The 19,615-nt window shown below is 42.0% G+C and overlaps 1 protein-coding gene across 3 annotated transcripts; it reads right to left on the bottom strand.

Moving 5' to 3' along the window:
• Positions 1-954: 954 nt before the first annotated feature.
• synpo (synaptopodin) lies at positions 955-18,476 on the bottom strand. 3 transcript variants are annotated; one of them, XM_080502250.1, is made up of 4 exons: positions 18,383-18,476; positions 12,780-14,141; positions 5,925-7,984; positions 955-4,036 (listed from the first exon to the last, which is right to left on the bottom strand). In XM_080502250.1, exons 2-4 carry the CDS (start codon positions 12,946-12,948, stop codon positions 2,735-2,737), a joined length of 3,531 nt encoding a protein of 1,176 aa, XP_080358376.1. In that variant the 5' UTR covers positions 12,949-14,141; positions 18,383-18,476; the 3' UTR covers positions 955-2,734. The 3 variants fall into 3 exon arrangements, 2 of the variants coding, with proteins under 2 accessions (XP_080358376.1, XP_080358377.1); XM_080502251.1 differs by lacking the exon at positions 18,383-18,476 and adding an exon at positions 16,913-16,991; XR_013936769.1 differs by lacking the exons at positions 955-4,036; positions 12,780-14,141; positions 18,383-18,476 and adding an exon at positions 10,830-11,148 and having other exon boundaries at positions 7,847-7,984.
• Positions 18,477-19,615: the final 1,139 nt, after the last annotated feature.

Below are 19,615 nucleotides of genomic sequence, written 5' to 3'. Positions count from 1 at the left end.
CAAGTGTATTGAAAGCATTGAGTTGATCCCTTTATTGTCAAGTTTGAGAGATTCCTCAACTTGAATGCCACAAAAATCCAGACATGAAGAAAGCAGCCTTTGCAGAGGTTGTGTTTGAGATATTTGAAGTAAAATATGCGCATAAAGAATGTGCACTGTCAGAGTTGCCTCATTTGAACTTCTGTGTGGAGTCCTACAGATGGCAGTCTATGAACTTGTGATAGACATGGCTTTAGCTGCCTTTTTTTCACCTCAGGGTGCTGCTGCTCTGGGACGTGCCAGCCCTCCAACTATCACCGCAACTATGTCGTATTTTGTCCCAACAGAAAACACAATAAAAGACTCTCAAGCTAAACAAACACACTGGTTGTTCCCACATATGTCTTTGCTGTGGGCAATAAACTGACGAGGGTCTTCTTCAATGGGCAGCACTAAAATGGATAAGCACACATATAAATGATAGATATTATCTAATAAATATTTAACTGTGTTATACGTCAAATAATGAGATTCACAACACTTTTTATAACAACTTATTGCAGCTAATAAACTGCATCAAACATTATTTAGTACATAATCATACAGTTTTAATGGAGAGGCCAGTGAGGTTGCTATAAGGAGCCAGATGAAATACGAAACCTTGTTTTAGTACCACTGTGCAGGATTACTAATGCACATACTTTATGTCGTTGTGTTCATCTTAATACTCCTTGTGCACACTAAAAGCTAATTAAATTAAGAATATACACTAATGTAATTGCAGGAGGTAGTGCTGCTTCTTGTATATCACATGCACTCCAAGACTGTATGTTTAATTCCAAGGTATAAATATAGAAAAGAGAAAAAAAAAGACATTTCTTTTCCAAACTTTTATTTCCTGCTACGCCATTATTTTGAATGTCGATCCCTCTGAAAAACCCAACAACACTAAAACAACAGACAGACATTTCATAATTGAGATTTCATCAATTTTATTTTTAAATTTGCATTAATTCAGTCATCATAATAGTCATGAAATGCAACATGAGCTGGATCGATAAAAGGCACACATGTTGTCAGAAAAATAACCCACAGCTCATTGCAAACTAAATAAAAATTGTGATGATTCCTTTCTGTGTTGGAGGACGTCTGCTGTGTTCGGCAGATGACCCAGGTTGTAACCAATCCATGACAGTGATAGGTTTAATCCTGAAGGAGCCAGGTCATCATGCGGCAGGAGTCGCCGTCACTCAAAGGATACACAGAGTAAATATTCAGAAATGTGCTGATGCTTTTGGCCCACAAGTCAGGGAATGAAGGAATGAGTTTTTGTGCTGGGACAGGCAAAGTGAGACAGTGGAAATGGCAGCATGGCTGAAAACCAAAAAAAAAAAGCGAGATCTGGCAGCATTTACAGTCGCCAACATCATGTCAACATGTTGCATCATCCAGGGTTTGTTGCTTGTTTACAAAATAATATTTATCTGTGGGTTTACTGGCATTAAAACCAATCAAAGAGTTATTAATTACCATGGTAGCCATAGAAATGGAATGAGCAGAAGTGCAAATCAAGTAGTATTAAACAAGCTTCAAAAGTCAAATAGAATACATATTTGAGTTTTACATGTATTTCAAACACATAGCCTCCCATCTCCCTCTCAGATTAATATTTCAAAACATACAACTTTCTTTTATCCTTTTCCTCTTGAATTCAACATCCTGCTACCCTTGTGTGACACGTTTGCCTCTAACCATCATTCAAACAGGCACATTGCACGAAAAAAGTATATGAAAAAACATATTTTTGATCTGTTTTGTATGAAAGCTGTTCAGACAAATATCTTGGTAGTAAAAGCAACCAAACCATAAAAGTATGAAAACATAAAAACAGTGTTTGGTGTGCTGTTGTCCCATCTCTTCTCTAAGATATTTCTTTCTATTCAACATGCTTTTTTTGCCTTTCTTTGTAAATGTTCCATTCATTCAACAAAGTCAGTACTCATACTGTATACATATATACACACACACTGTGTTTGATCGATTATTGCACTGTGATAATGATGCACATGATTTTCTTTGTATGGGTTCAAATGAATAATGACATGCCTTACTTTCACTATGCATGCAGGGCACATGCCTTTCACATGTGAAACATGCACTGCGGGCCTATCACTATGTTTTGGTCTTGGTAAAAATGACAAACTTGTGGTACTGTCTGAAATAATATTCATTATTAATCTACTGCATCCGTAAATTTTGGTCTTTTATTAACACAGTCCAGTGAGCTAAAATATTTACATACCACTCTTTTCTCCTTTTCCTTCCATACCTTAAAAATTAGGTTTCTTCCTTTCAAACTTGCATCAGACAAAAAAAAAGTAATTCTTTGATAATGTCCACAACTGATTTTCCATGAAGCCCATCCATAAACTACAGCAAACACTTTAAAGGCAAATTTGTTGTGAACACGTAAAAAATAAAACTTTAATTTAAAGTGATTTTAATTATCTTTGGTGCTCCTGAATGTTTGCACACAAGCCACAGCAACTCAGCGTTGTAAAGAGCTTGTTCTTGTCAGTCCATTATATGCTTTGTGAGTCATATTGAACACTAAAACTACCTTATTACAAGATTTCTCCTTGCCCATGTATGTGGGTAAACCGATCCATCTGATGAAGGGTCTTCTGGAACTGTACAGGTGATTCAATGCCCTCAAAAGCTGAAATACCACTTCAATTAATGCTTTGTGATCTTTTCAGAGGTCTGTGGAGACGTTGCTTCTCTTCACCCTCAGGCTGCCGCCCCAGCCCCTGGGACACGTGTTGTAGGAGTGCAGGCCAGGCGACCGGAGGCCCGAGTCTTCAGACTCCACCGAGGCATCAGAGTCGGTCAGGGAGCGAGTGTTGTAGAGTCTCACTGGTGAGCAGATGTGAGTTGGAGTAGGAGGAGGGCTCGTGAAAGTAGGTGACTGAGCTCCCAGTGTTCGTGACTGGAAGGGGCTGATAGGCGGTTTGTGGCAGTCGTAGCCATGATGGGAGTTTCCCATGGGTGAGATGGGAAGGCTGTGACTGCTCAGTGCACCAGGGGAAGGGCTGTTTTTACGTTTGGCTGCATTGATGATGTTTTTGGCCAATAAGCGATGGTTGGCTTTAGAGTCTAAGTTGTTAACGACAGGGGACATACAGCGACTGTCTTTTGGAGGCTGAACCGGAGAGGTGACAGAGGACGTGTACAGAGGTTTAGCGGCAGGGAAAGACAAACTGGTTTGATAGACGGAAGGAGACTGAGAGCGTGAGCCCCATGGGGGAGAGACAGGAGATGTGGCTGACGTTCGGGAAGGTGTGGATGTGGATATGTAGACACTGGAAGACTGGTTATTCTGAGATACCAAGGGCGATTGGCATCTTGATCCCCAAGGAGGAGAGCATGGGGACGTAGCTGTAAATGTTTGGGAAGGTTTGGATGATGAAAAAGTGGAAATGTTAGAAGACTGAGTGTTCTGGATAACCAGCGGGGACTGGCATCTTGAACCCCAAGGAGAGAGAGAGCGTGGAGAAGTGACAATAGATATTTGGGATGGCCTGGGTGAAGAAAAGGAAGCAGTAGTGGCAGATTTATTCTGGCTCATCATTGGAGATTGGCATTTTGCACTCCAAGATGGAGGAATAGAAGAAGTTGCAGATGTTTGTGAAGGTCGGAAAGCAGAAACAGAAGAAGTGGTGGAGGACTGGCTCACCAGTGGGGACTGGCATCTTGAACCCCAAGGAGGAGAACATGGAGAAGTGGCTGTGGCTGTTTGAGAGGGTTTTGATAAGGAAGTGGAGACAAATGTGGTCATAGGAGATTGGCATCTTGTATTACTCGGGGAGGAAATTGGAGAGGTGACTGAACGAATGGAGCTGGACGTGGTGTTGGAGGGGTGGTTTTTTCGTAGGCCGGCGGTCCAGTAACCAGGAGATGGATCCCCTGGGTTGCTGACACGTCTGGTGAGGCTGGCTGTCCTGTTTGGTGTTGGTGTCTCAGTGGAAATTTCAGCAGGTTGAGGCTCCTTTGGTGTCTGTTGAATCATAATACATAAACATTTTATAAACTCTGACAACATTCACATAAAACACAAAGATGTACAATCATTTGTAGGGTGCTTGTATAATGTTTAGCGATGTGAATTTGAAGTGTTGCAATGCTTGTCTGTGTTTTTATACCACCCTCACATTGTACAACTCTGAAAATCAATGCTGTAGAAACTTCAGCAATCAAGCCTTCCCACAAGTAAATAACCTTTGATTTGACATACACAGTCTCAAATGTAGTGGCATTCAGGTCATCTTTGTGCAAAGCCTTTTTCTATTTGTGTTTCTTCAGTAAGCTGCCACAAGTACACATAGGCTCAGTCTTTAGTGTCTCTCTCAGGTTACTGTCATCTGGCCCTCCTGAGGTGGCTAACCTTTGCAAGGATATGAGGTTTCTAAATTGAAGCAAGGGTTGCATAGTATCTCATACACAAACAAAATAAGAACTAACTACCTCTGCTGGGGACAATGTGTACTGTAGTTGCATAGATTGCACAGCAAGGGTTGGTTTTATGAAATGTTCTAGTCTTAGAAGATCAGCATTGGTCATATTTCATCAGGTCAGGCCCTTTTTGTAACTAACAAGGTCCAAGTCAATGGTTACAATATTTGTCTTGAAACTTAAACCAGTAAGACCTACGTGACTTAGACTCAGGTCTCATTTTGAACATACATAACTTAAATTGTCATGAAAATATAAAATAACTTGTTGTACTCTAAATATAAATGTAATCTAAATCCTTTCAGTGGACTTAACAGAAAATGAACTGTCATATTGAGCTTCTCAAAGTGAGGACCAGAAAGTAAGATGCAAACATTTCTGTAAAATTATAGACTAAAAGATGCCAGGGACATCTGGGAATGAGAAAAAGGAGAGGAAAGTCACCGAAGAGTGTTAGAGTTAAGCTTTAATCAGAGCAGAAAAGATTCAGTCTCATGCACAGAAGAAAAGGTGTAACAAATAGCATGACAGCGGAAAAGAGAAGACCAAAGGAAAGACACATTTAAGCCATGTTGTCTGAAACAAAACAAACTGATAATGGAATCACTCTCCTAGATAATGAAAATAATATATCTCTAGCTCCGTGATGCAAATTAGTTTGCCGCTTGCAGATTTGAAACACTCAAGAATCCAAACACATGCCATATATTTAGGTAGAACATGCTGAAAAGGAGAGTAAATTACCCTGGAGGCATTGAGACATAAAAGGAGTTCTCTTGCTGCAACTTTCATGCCAGTGAACAGCATTAAATTTCAAATCATAGATCATAAAGCAGATGCGAGACCATCTGTTTAAGTGCTTTGTGAAGCAGCATCAGTCTGGTGCCCAGTGGAAAAAGAGTGTGAGCTTGTTTCTCATCATATATTAAAATGTACTAAAAATTAGAGTTTTTGAATGCGGAGGTGAATAACAGCTTTGGGAATGGCTGATTCTGACTCCAGCAAGGCATCATTATATATAATCTGAAAGATAATTACTGATATTGAAAATATGTCCCTGTGGAAAATATAGTTATGCAATCTGTGAACATTAAAAACCTATTCACTTATATAGTTCCTGAAAGGTGCCAACAAGATCTGTCCCTCACTAAAATTACAATTCCTTTCGACCATTTTTTTAAAATAAAGGTGTGTTTAGATATTTTGCTCATAAAAAATTGCCTTTCTTTATGTTATATAATGCAATCGATCAGAAAAGACACAAGAGAAAAGATAGAATGACCCACATTGTAGAATAAGAATAAGAATTCTACATTCAGCCTCACTAAAAACTGATTTGTAAGCATTTAGTAAATCAAATAATCAAATCCCAAATTACATATTTCCTCTGATGAAATTGTGTTCTAAAAATAATACAGAGAGGGTTTCCACACCTGCGGTGCAAGGCCTGCTTTTTTGGCAGAAAACGATGGCCTTGGTGCTTGTACTCCTGACCGAGGAGAGGACACTCGCTCTGGAGAAAAGGCCGACACGTGAGAGCTGATCCTTGGAGGTCCGGGAGATGGACCCAGGGGGTACTGTGGTCCTCCTGTTGGGCTTAGAGTCATTTGAGGAGACATGCATTTGAAATGAGAGGATGGGTTGCTGGGTAAGGAACTCTGGCGGGAAAATGGTTGAGTGGTGTTCAGGTTCCTGGACTGTGGTGCTCCTTTGGGTAAGGTACTAATAGGGTCCTTGACTGGATTAAGGATGAACAAGGAAGTGTTCAGCTGATAGGGCTGGTGCTTTGACAAGTCCATCTCTATTTTGGAGCAACCATTCTCCAAGGGAGGAGGTGCAGGAACTGGTTGGGGGGCTGCAGCCCTTTGCTTTGGTTTTTGCTTGACTGCTTGTTGGGCCTTAAGATTTTCTGTAAACTGAGCACTCATGTCAGAGTTTTTGGCAATGGCCTTAACCCTACCAGGCATGTTTGATGGGTAAACCCAAGATGGTGGCAGAGACATAGTCGGGGAAGGAGACCGGAGTTGTCCTGGATTCTGATTCTCAATGACATATTTTTCCATCCTGGACTGACGCTTGGCGAAAAGCTCAGCCCCTTTTCCAGACACATTGGTAAGGGTCTGCTCTGGTCGGTGGTCTGCGCTTTGTCGGGTCCTCGAGCTCTTGAGAGAGGAGGCCCACTCTGGAGCTTTTGCCTCCTGTGCTCTGTCCTCTTCCTTGGCAAGGAAGTTGGACGCCTCGGCGCCCAGTGCGAGTAACTCTTCCTCGGATGCTGGTTCTGGCACAGATCTATGTCCATATTTCTTCCTTTCATCTACACTCTGCACCATAGACAACAGCTCAGGATTCGGGGCTACCACAGTTTTCTCTTTGAAAGTGAACATGGACTTCTTATTTGCCCTCCTGGCAGCACCATCCTGAAGTATTCCTGTTTTGATTGGTGTTATCAGCTTCCTCTCTCCGGTGGTTTGAGGAACAAAGGTGGAAGGTTTGGGGGCTGTAGGGGGGGCATAATGGGGCCTGGCTTGGTATTGAGAATCAGGAAAATGAGGGGAGGGAGAGAGGATTGGAGACATTGGAGGTGGCACGGAGCAATAGGTCTGCGGAGGCTGGTTTGTGAATCCTGGAAGAGGGGGTGTGGGATATGATGGAGGTGGAGGCAGAGGAGGAGAGAATGCCACAGGTTGAGGGACAGTAATAGTGGGGATAGGGGGAGTGGAGTATGAGGGCGGAGGAGGGATATCCATGACAGGGCTGAGTGCCTCTGAAGAGTGCACTGGAGGTGGAGAGAAAAAGGGCCTGGCAGTTCTGTTGGTAATGCCAATCATCTGCTTGGATGTGGGCACTGATACCCTCTCAGGTCCAGATGATGTACGCTGACAGCCATTAAGCAGGTTTCCAGCAGGAACTGGAGCCATGTGACTCCCATTTCTCTCTGCTTCCCCTTCAGCGTGCTTCATCACCATCGCACTGGTGTTATTAATTCCCAGGAGAATCTCATGCTGAATATTATCCCCGAACTCTGCATGGATTTCATCTGTTGCCTCCTCCTCCTCCTCCTGTTCTTCTTTCACAGGGAGAAAATGTCTCTCTTGAATAACACTGTCTTCCACGTTGCCCACATTGGGAAAATCTCTTCCTGGTTCACCCATGATATCACCGACTGAATGTAATCTTACAGTTGGTGAAAAGACAGTCTCTGTAGAGCTATTCTTTAAGTTGTGGTCTCTGTCCTTTTCCTCACTGCTCTTGTCTGCCCATGTTGGTTTGGTAGATGGCGGGTCGGTTTTCACATTCTCAGCTTTGCTCTCCTCTGACCCCTTTCCGCAGCTTTCGAGTGTGAAAGCGTTGACTCTCTGCTTGCGCCTGTTAAAGAGCTGCACTCCCCTGGAGCTGGAGTTGGAAGGGATGGTGAGCTGAGCGGCAATGATCTGGCTTCTCACTCTTGCCTCCTTGAGCTCTTTCTCTGATAGACTGGCACTCCTGGTCAGATCTGTAGAGAAACAGAGGGAAAGAAATGGAACAAATAGTTCAGTGAGACAACAAAGCCATTAGATTTTTTTGTCTAAAGAGATAACTCAAATTCCCACTTCTGGAGATTTTGCACTGTACGTCCTTGAAAAGACAACACCCTAAAAAATCCAATTAAAGTTTCCAAAATTTCTTTCATGTACAAACAGAACAAACCAGCAGGGACAAGCTTTTAACAAGTGTGGGACCAAATTTTCTTTTGAAAACCCACATAATTGTTTATGCACCATATGGTTTCGATTGCAGTCCTTTTGATTTGAACCAATCTAGCGAGAAAAACAAGGTTTTGTAGACCTTTGACTCAGAAGACCAGCGCTGTGGACATTAGCTCACACACGTAGGCGGGGAAATTTAGAAAAAAACAAAAAACAAAACACACTAATAAAGAGACACAGCTTGCTGACTGATGTTAATAAAAAGGACCAGATCACTGTTAGCACAGGACTGAAAATAAAAAAGGAATTGTGACTCTCCTGATTTGCTGATTCTCTGGAAAAGTTTTTGCACTCAAAAACCTCTATTCTAAAAATCTTGGTTTGTTTTCTGAGCTCGATAGGTCCCTTCTAGGCAACGAAGCTATTTCCTCTGCCATGTGCAGCCGTCCCTCCCAGAGCATTCCTCCACCGCTGAGAAAACTCCCTGTCTGGGCTTCCAACATGCCTTTGGTTTTTCTCTGCACTTAATTTCTGCAATACTGCAGCTCAAACCCTTAATAGACCTTTTTTTTCTTTACAATCTACAGCTTCCAAAAAGGACATATTTGACAGCTGTCTATAAACATAATATACAATGAAATGTTTCTATCCTAAATATAGTGACAACATCATCAATTCTCATAAGAGCAAACTCATCACTGCTCCTATGTCTTTAGTTTTAAAGAAAAATTAAATTGGTGAATGAGAATCAGACTCTTTGATGGACATTTCCATGAACATAAATCATTAAGGTGGCACATCTGGCAGATTATTCATCCAATTCATGTTACTTTGACTGATGGAAGATATTTAATGTCCCTCCAGGACATTTTCTCAGACAGCTGGCACGGCCATGACTCTTTATTCATTTAATAAGGTGACGGATGCAGACAGCTACATTATTTGATGTAATCATGTGCCAATCACAATAATTATGTGTAAATCAATCCGTTGTAAAGCTGTCCTATATGGCTGATCTTGCATGCAGTTTTTCCCTGGCACGGAGCTAAGGCGATCATTCCCCCAGTGAAAAGGAATAATATGCACCTGTCATTGATTTTACTGACTTTCGGTCTACCCTCATAATAATTGGATTAACTCTTTGTCAGGTGCCCTTAGGTTTGTTTTTACATTAGCCCCCAGTTACAGTACAAGACCATATGTTTGAGATCATACCATTTTATGTATAAAATTCTCACTTGGAGTACAATTGGTGATATAAATTATACAGTGTAATAAAATATGCAAAAATGATAGACTTTGATGATGTTCCTAGTAATAGCTACAGGGAAATACATCAATATCAATGATTTTAAATCATTCAACGTGACATCTAATCGACACATATACAATACATTACATAACTGTGGCACTATGAAGTGGATTAAAAAAAGGATCACATAACCCTTTAAACAACTCGCCCTCTGATGACTATTGACATGAACATAAATCATCTTCATTTCTAGACTACTGTAGAAATATGCGCCTATCACACAGGTTCTTAATGTAGAGTCAGTGCATTTTATCAATGTCATCTATATATGGGAACGTTGCCACCACAGGGCCCCGTGACAACTTTTATTAGCGATTTACTGTTTGTAATTCATGCTACCTGAATATACCAGCACAGCAAAACTTGAAATGAAATGTCCTCACTATAAACATCTACCTTGAGTGGGAGCCAGCTGTGTTATCAAATAGCGTGCAGGTGCAAATGCCATCAGAGCAACAACAAAAAAAAATGTAAGTAATATATTGTATTTAAATGTGGACTTTTGTTTTTGGTGTGGTTTTCGTTTGTACCATCATCGTTTTTTCAACATTTTTAGATCATCTTAACAATGTCACATAGTTGTTTCACAAAAAAACAAAGGCAAACTGACCAAAGAATTTCAAGTTAGGGAAGTTATTTGGTGCTTCATATGATTCACTCTGAGCTGACATAGATGATGCTGAAGTTTGGTGACTGTCCATTCCTTAATCATTCTTAATCCACTCTATTTTGGGGTTGCCAATAAGACATTTTACGTCTAATATCTACTTACAATGACATAAAATGACTTTGGAAACCAAAAAACCCTAAAGGTTTTTACAAATCTGCTCAAATGAAGCCTTTTGTTTGATTAACATATAATTTGAAGGTTTTGGGGGAAGTTTGAGGTTACTACCTCAGTGTCCTCTGGATTTTTCTCTAAGTTTAGGCACAACCAGTGGTATCTAAAACCTCTGTTTTTGCAAAGTACGAACTTCAAATGTCATGATAAATTAGGACATGAATTAACTATACCTGTAAATAAAAAAACAAAAAAACAACGATTCACATTGAAAGAGACAGTTTATATGTCCAACTGATGACAAACAAAAGTGCAAAAGTTTACTTTATAGTCATGAGGGGAAAATCAGATAGGTGAATTTCTTTTGACAGTATTTGTGTCCCGTCTAAAAAAAAAAAGCATCAGTCACACTGCTTCTCAAAAGTCTTATTTCTTCACAAAGTAGGCAAGCACAACTTTCTCCTCTGTTATAACACTATATTATGTATGTAACTCTCTGGTTGTCAGGAGTTTCTCTGTGTTGCCTGATCCACTTTAGAGGGAAAAAAAAAACCCTTACCTTCATACGTCAAAACTCAGAGCTCCTTTGTTTTGTTGTACCTCCACCAGAGTTTTCAACTTAACTGCGCCTGATCGCTTCACACCCCCTATCTGAAGCCAGACACGGCATCGGATTTCTATTTCTCTGCAGCCCGGTGGCGCTCAGGCAGGCGGGGAGGAAGGAGAGAGACGGGGAGGGAGTAAGGGAGGGGGAGTCTGTGCTGTCTGTCACTCAGATTTCAGCTGTGCTTCAACTTTTACAAATCAGCACTTCCACCTCCACGGGATTCACAATAACTATAAAAAAAAAATTTTTAAATGTCCACAAACGAGCGGCAGACCAACCCTCTGTGTGGTTGTTAAGAACTGATGAAGCAGAAGCTCTGCAGACTCCACTAAGTGTCCACAGTTCTTAAGAGGTGTCCAATCAATGCGGAGTATTGAGCACCTTATCTCTGACGAATGTCTGCGGATGGCAGGAAAGTGTCTGACCCGTGTTGCAATCTCTGAAAAGTAACCCAGAGACACTCCATCTTATGCTTATATGGATTAGACCACTGAGACAGCAGAGCTCCAGCACCTGACCTCTGCTGCCCTGCATGCCGGTGGGGGTATCTCCATGTGTGTTTATTGTGCATTCTCTCCAGCCAAGTGTTTGGTCTTTTGAACCCTCCGGGGTCTGAGCTTCCAACCTACAAGAGCAGGATAGGAATTTCCTGTCCTCCAGCAGAGACTCAACTCAACCTTGGACAATGATGCAAGAGAGTCTCCACATCAAATTGCCCCCCCCCCCCCCCCCCCCCCCCCCCCTCCTTTCTTCTCTACCTCTAACTTTCCCTGTTTCATCTCTCTGCCCTCTGTCCCATCCCGTCATGTCTGCCGGGATAAATGCAGACAGGAAAAACTCCCCCCACAGCAGCAGGAGTTAAGTCAGGAGGGGCCAACCCAGCATTTGTGTATCAAAGGTCAGATTACCCTGTCGGATGTTATCTTTCTCCGGGTGATGGCTGCAGGGTGAGTGGGATGACAGCGCTGGCCCCCGTGGGTGATGTGTGTGGCAGTATGGAGAGACGAGGATTAACACGGGTCCTGGGATCTTACAGGAATGAATGTGAGCTAAACTCTCAGTGGATCCCATGGGAGAAATAACAGACCGGCTTAGAGGTGGAAACCAAGCTTCACGCCTTGTATTGTTACTTTTATGAAATGTCTCAGCAGAGAACTATTTCACTTTTATCAGGACTTTGGTATTTTTGTTGGTCATCTGTGCTGCATTTAAGGAAACTAATTAGTGAGTAATGAGTGATAGGAGGGGTGTTGGAAGTACAAGAGCTGCAGATCTTTATCAGCAGCAAATATTTCACAGTCATGACCTTTCTATTACAATGCACAATATCTTTTTACCTACTTTAAACTGGCTGACGCGTCATCACCCAGACAAACTTATCATTTGACCATTGTTTCAGTTCCCAAACTTCAGAAACTTTGGTTGCGCTGTGTGAATGTTTTCTTTTTTAACTTCTGCAGGAGTTAACAGCTGTGAAAGCACTAAGAAGAGCTAAGAAAAGTTTCCAAACAGCTCTACCCACAAGTTAGTCCGTTATGTCGCTGGCTGGGTTGTATATTAAGACAGCCCTTTAACTGCGATGCATGATTGCCTTTCCATTGCTGCAGCCTGTATTTTTACGGCATGAAAACAGATGTTTCAACGAGCATTTCACTGTGTCAAGTTGCACTGACGAGTCCAAACTGCCTGTTTTCTCAATATGCTTTCTGCCTGTCTTGGCTATAGTTTTTCCTGTATTAATGGTATACAGCATTCCAGGACATACTGTAGCTCTCATGGTTAAAACAAACAAAAAACATCTGTAAACGTGTTAACTACTACATCTCTGTGTTATGAAGTAACAGAGAAACACAAAAATCCTCCAAATAAGGACCGAAAAATCCCACATAAAACAACACTTACTTGTTTTGCGGCTCATATGTTCTTTATTTATTCCACTCTGCTCCCATGATGCATTGTCGTCTGTCTCTGTGGTGTTCGTATCTTGCGTGATCTGGAAAGGTTTTCTCAATCCGCCTGGACTCCAGCTTACCCCTCTCTTGACAGATGCATGTCCTTTCTCCATCTCCATTGTTACTGGGACAATGGATGGGATGTGTCCGATGCAACAGAATCAAAAACTCTCAACGGGCTTCGATTCACTGGGCTCAGTCTTCTGCACCGATGAGAGAAAGCAGTCAATCCAGTTAAAACGTGGAAGCTTTACTCCTTACTGAGAGCGAGAAATTTTTACGAAAACAAACAAAAAAAACCCCAAAAAACAAGGTAGCAGCTCAGCTTTCCAGGGTGCCGCTTCCGGTCAAGTCTCCTCTTTCAGCGACGGTCCTTCCAACAGCTCTAGTCAGCTGAAATTCAACAAAAAGAAGGGTTGCTCTGTCTTTGGTGCTCCTGAAGTATTATTCCCTGTCTAACAGGACCTCCCAGGAGGGTCAGCTCCGAAGTGCTTTGGGTGACTTCCCATGGACAACCGCCACAGAAGTTGCACAAGTTTGTTGTGCTCTGTTAAAAATCTGGCAAAGAAGGCTGAGAAACCATCCAGTGTTCTCTAATCACATCGCCCTGATACTCCCCTTTTCTTTCCCAGATGTTTCTCTTCCCTTATTTTTCTATTTTGGGCACCAAAAACATGTTTTTTTTTGTCAACATCCTAATCTCCAGCACACAGATTACTTTTTTAGTTTTCCAGAGAAAAAGGACTGCCCTTTATCTCAGAGATCATAACTCTGCAGTGACGTGAGGGGTAACTCTGTATATGGCAGCTTCCTGCTGTTGTAGGTGTGTGTCAGGAGTAACGTATTACCCTGGAAAGGTCATTCCAGTGACTGGTTTGTATTCAACCTTCAAAAGATTTCAATCAGAGTTGCTTCTATTCTGGTGTTGTGTGATGTTTCCCATCCATCAACGCCAGATCCAGTCACTGAAAGCAGTATAATTCATTTAGTTCCTCGGAAACCCACAAATGAGAAACAAAGGAGTTGTTTCTCTTGGTCGTACTTTCGATTATTTCTACAATAAATCACAGTATTTTAGCCTAGGATTTGTCCTGAACGAAGTAATTCTGTGGTTATCTGCTTCTACCATTCATAATTTTAGTTCTGCTCATGAAAAAAAAAAGAGAGAGAGATGAGCGTGTTCTGGATGTTCAGCTGGTCTGTATGGGGGAAAAAAGTCTCTTTGCTGGAGATGAAATCGTTGAGCAGTGGAGGGCGGGTCATTTTACTTCATCTAATCGATCTTTGTGCTCATTTTCCTGTCCAACGCCACCTGCAACAGAGAGAAAGTTTCAAGTTAAATTGCAGTTTAACCAAAGAGAACTTTATAAAAAGTGCTATTTAAATGTGTAATTTGCAAATCCCAAACTGACATCACATCTTTGACAACTTCTTCATCTTATCCCCTTTGTATAATTGCATCCCATCTGCCATTTTCTTACCGAACCTAATAAAATATCTTTGTTTGAAGTAGTCCAAAAATATAACCATTATGCAGACAGAGCGAGCTGTTTTTACTTTTTTTTTTCTTTCTGAAAAACTCCCGGAAACCATTTCAACATACTCTTCTTGGCTCACACTTAAGATAATCACTTCTTCACTTTCCAAAGAGCGTAAATCTCAGCACACATCCATTCTGGAGACACTGAAAGCCAAATTGTCTTTGTTTAAAGATATAGATCAGGCTTCTTACTTTTAACTATAGCCAGGCTCACGGGGGGAGAGACACATGTGGAAAAGCTCTTATAAAAGTCTGAACATGACAAACTCTGTGTTGCTTCCTAATAATACTTGTCCCATAAAGTATTTCATGAGACCAACAGTGTCAAATTCCCTCTTCAAAGCTAATGCAAGCCACTGGTGCAGTTAGTAATGATAAACCAGGGTTTAGACTTCCCGGTCCTTGCTTAGACTTGCCTCTCTCTTCTTTCAGTGCGCTCAGTTATTTTTTGCTTCTGAGTCACTTCTGTAACACTGAGTTGTGGGAGGTCCATGAGGTGAACGAAACACATAATTATTATTTTCAAATTCCTCTGAAGCACAGCAGTCATGACAGGCTTTGGGTCTTCTTATTTTTTTATTTATTTTTTTAGGCTTTTTTAGTTCAAGGTGTGTGAGTGCTGTTCACATCTGCTTCCATTGAAGGTTTTGTTGGTGTTGTAGAACCTCGATGATACAAAAGCTGAGTCATGACAGTGTGAAGGAAGACTGCTCATTGGCCCCTGAAAACAATCAGCTCGGGAAAAAAATGCTGCCCACTTCCCTGTCGTAAAGAAACAAAAAAATCCTCTGCATTTCAATTCGTGTCAAGCGAGGAGAGATGAAGGCCAGCATTGTTTAGACACTCTTTAGACAGTACCGCTTTGATTCTCCCAGATGTGCCATCCGTGTTTGGATCGAAGCAGATCTCATGTGGACACCAACATTTTCTTTGTAGCTTCGTTTCCACTGGGTTACTAGACAACAGGGATTTAAGGAAACTTTCTTTATTTAGACTTGCTTTTGTTGATTCCGAGTTTTAATGTTTACAGTAATCACTGAGATGAGCACATGTGAAGTGTGTGTCCTCACATAACTGCACTGGGTTGAAAACACTATGGTTTGGTGAGATGGGTTTTGTTTTGCTTCGTTTTTGTTATTTTTGTGTTTTATTCACTCGACCAACATGTAGTGGCTGCCAGGGAAGCAACAGATGTTGGACCCTCTGAGTCGACAGCAGACTCTCAAACAAAACATCATCATGTGATCTCTGGAGATCTGCATCTGCCCAAATCCATCATTCATCTTCTACGATGTACTGCTCAATCCAACCTGGTCTCATGGAGGGCTGGAGCCAACCCCACCTCACAATACACTCCGGCTAGTTTTTACATTGGATACCCTTTCGGCTACACTCAAGGTCACGGCTTTACCCAGCATGCCACCAGGATAAACCAAAGTATCTTTAGAAGCCTCAGGGACAACATGCAAATTCAAAAGACATCCCAACTCAAACCTGAACCAGACATATTCTCTCTGTGTTAATCGCTTCACTCCTGTGCTCTGCTCCAACCCTCATCTGCTATTCATATATTTTTATCTGCTTTTCACGATGTCACCTACAACCATTTCTTCAAAACCATTGATTCTCAAATTGTGGTACGCACCAGTACCTGAGCTCCTTCTAGTGGTCCATGGAGGAAAGTCATATTTTTCAAATATCCAAGCAGTTTAAAAATATCTAAGAATTACAATAAAACTTTATGAAAGATGTAACTCATGTAATAAATATATATATTAAAAAAAACAGCTGTTATTGTTGTTGCTCCAGCTTGCTGTATTTATAAGAGATAAACAATTTAAGTGCCTGTTCTAAACCTATGTATACAGTGTGCCTGCAGCTGGCTGAGATAATTAATGAATAATCCTCATATTACTATATTAGTCTCCTTTGGGAACTGTCCATATCTCACGGAGTAAGCTTCAGCTACTGTATGTTCAGGTGGTGGAGACCTCACCATTTTCTGATGCAGTACATACTATAAAAAGTTTGAGAAGTATCGTTGTAAACCAGTTTGTGATAGCCACGTCGTCGCTCTCCATATCTAATGGTCTGATGTCACACTCCCACCCGACCCCAACCTCTGATCACTTTGAAGTTCAAAAGGTATAATACAGTTCCCACCTGACCTGCTGGACTTCCACCCCCACAACTTTTCCCCCTGTGCCACCCGCTGACCTCAGTGATCAGCATCAAGGGTATAATTTACAGTTTGGCCTGGAGGCCAATTCAGTGTGTAATCACAGAGTTGCTGTACATCATCAGTATATGATGGATTCATACTCGGATAGCAAATCCATCCCACAGCTCCAGGTCGCATGTTTCGCATAGTGATGACAGGCAAAAAAAAAAAGGAACATTTCTTTGGCAGCCATACAAACAGCAATCACTCATTTGTCTCTTAGGGCAGTGGTCATGTACATTTATTACTCATCTGCATCAATAGCCAAGTTGTAAAAAGCATGTCTACCACTCAATAACTCATAGACCACATGCACTTTCACCTCAGGTATGGCATCTGTACATCATCAGTTGCTCCGAGCGCACATGCACTGAGGTATGCAAGATGAGGGGTTGGCAGGTGAGCGTGTATCCCACTTCACTGTAAGACTTGAAAAGTGTATCAGTTACTGAGCTCATAATGAGGCATCTGGTCATGACAATGACTGGCAAGCTTTTATGTCTGAATTCTCCTTGGGGCAGAGCTGCTATGTGTCTGTTATCTTCTGCTTTTTGCCAGGATCTCTTACAGTTTGGCATGCACAAATCATTAGGCTGTTAATGCTAAAGGCTTTAGCTGGGCCCTTTGCTCTCTCTCCCTCTCTCTCTCTCTCTCTCTCTCTCACACAGACACACACAAAGGGTCACTCAACTTTCAAGGGTCCTTGCACCACTCCAAAATCATTTTGTGTCGTGCGCCAAAATGGGCATTCCAGGTTCATAATTCCTCAGGAGACTGCGATAGTTAGCATGCCTCAGCTTGTGCTGGCTGATGACTGACATCTGAAGTATCACAAGTCACCGTCCCTGATGAAACACACACAGATGTCTCTGTTTGCGCCTTTGCTCTGTTTTTAAAGGGATCCTACGCTTGCACTCATAAATAATGCAGTGGAAAACCTTGTTATGATGTGTCTGCTTCATGCACAGCTCTTCCTACTCTCACAGGTGGGGGACTTCAAGAAGCAAAGACAAATACTGGAAGAAGATGTGTATGATCCCATGCCAAGAGGGAGGAACTCTCGGAAACAATCACACTCATAATCTGAAAACTGTTTGACATCAAAGAAGTTGAGCACAAGCACTTAAAAGAACGAAAACAAATGCTGCTGTAACATTTGTGCAATGGTATTGACTTAGGGTTGTAATCCTCTTCATATTAGGACAGCTTCCTTAGATTTCAAAGCAGGTATCATATACTGATATGCAGTAACATATTGCAACATGTGGCTGAGCAAACCCCCTGTTGCTCCCCTGTAAAGCATTAACGGTCTTCACCTGTTGTGTTAACAGGAAGCAATTACTTATATATGAAAGTCAATACAGTCTCCAGCTAGGACTATAATTGGATACACCCTATAAGTTTACTCTGTGCACTTCGAAGTCTACAACCTGGCTAAACGGCAGGCTTCGTGAAGTCAGGACAATAGGCTGGAACATCAGTGACCACAGTTCTAATGTCGCCCACCAACCCCCTCTTCAAGGCTGCAGCCTGCAGCAGGGGACGAGAAACAGCAGCCACAGATGTTTGTCATCTACTCAAACAAAGACAAAGTTTCCCTCCTCTTCTCCTCCGTTGCATTCCTCAAACTCTCGCCCGCTTCCTCCATACAAAGATAGTGCCTTACCCCGTGCATAGATAAATATAACAGGCTGCAGGTGACAAAGTCTGCAGAGATCACAAATGTGCAGCAACAGATAAAATTCCAGGATTCAGTGCTCCTTCCTGTTTGGTATGCTGGTTCGCTGCTCACCTGTGCTCCGGTGGGTCCGGCTGTGTGAGGCACTGAGGGTGTGTACTGCCCCTTTTTAGTTCCTACGAGTCTGGCACACACACATACCTCCCCCCTTTTTTACCTCTCCTGTCTCTCTCCCCCTCTCTCTCTCTCTCTCTCTCTCTCTCTCTCTCTCTCTCTCTCTCTCTTGCTCAGCCGAGGCAGACGAAGGATGGGGGTGGGGGTGGGGGTGGGGGTGGGGGGGGGGGGGGGGGGGGGGGTCAGTTGGAACACAGAAGGCTCTTTGTCTGGGATCTTTTCATATGGTTTCCTTCAAGCTTGCATACTGAACACATTATGCTATAATATATTTTCATATTCAACACAGGGATGTTGAGAGACCAGTGGGCCCCACTCTGTTCTCTCCCCACTTCTTTTTCCCTTTCTTGACCCAGTTTTCCCGCCATGCACACTGGACAGAATAACTAAAATAAAGAGAGAGAAACTATGCAGGGAAAAGTGACCGTTCTTGCAAAACTTACTGGATTAGATGATGCAGCTTCTCCATGTTTTAGGATACTAAAACTCAAGCATGGAAAAGCATTCGCTTTTGGGAAACACCAACTACGAAAGAGAGTGTTTTACTACATGTGCAGATGGCTCAGGACATTATTCTATGGGACTTCACATTTGATATTTGATGTACAGTACATGAAGTTCAACCTTTCTGCAGGGATGTTAATCCTAAGATTACAGTCTTTACTCATATTACTTCACATCTCCAAAGACGAACATACTCAGATCCCACAAGTACCATAAAATGTCAGCAACATCTGGTTCAGTGCATCATGTCGGAGACCGTAAATGATTGCATCTTTAGATTTATAGATCTACACTCTTGCAGAAAAGTTTGAATGAATGCATTTAGTAATCATTGAAAATCCCTTGTCTGGGAGACTTCAATGAGAGGAGGACTGGCTGTGGGCACTGAACCGTCGGACACGCAGCGGAGGCGCCATGTCTGCGCTATATGCCAGAAAAATGTACATCTTGAACAGCTGCCAGGCTTTAGGAGCAACATCTTAATCACCCTTCAGCCATAGCACAAGCTAACGTTACTTAACAGCGCAGCTCTTCTGTTTGTGGTTCACCACTCTTTCAGACAACAGGTCACGCAAAGGTTACCAAAAGCCAGACATCTATATTTTCGGAATCATTTTGGATCACAGACAGTTTAAACACAATATTAAAACAATTCAGCATCCTTTTTTT

This window comes from Blennius ocellaris (assembly GCF_963422515.1).
Source record: "Blennius ocellaris genome assembly, chromosome: 9".
NCBI classification, from domain to species: domain Eukaryota; kingdom Metazoa; phylum Chordata; class Actinopteri; order Blenniiformes; family Blenniidae; genus Blennius; species Blennius ocellaris.
The sequence above is the reverse complement of the archived record's forward strand: the minus strand, read 5'-3'. Positions and strand labels throughout refer to the sequence as shown.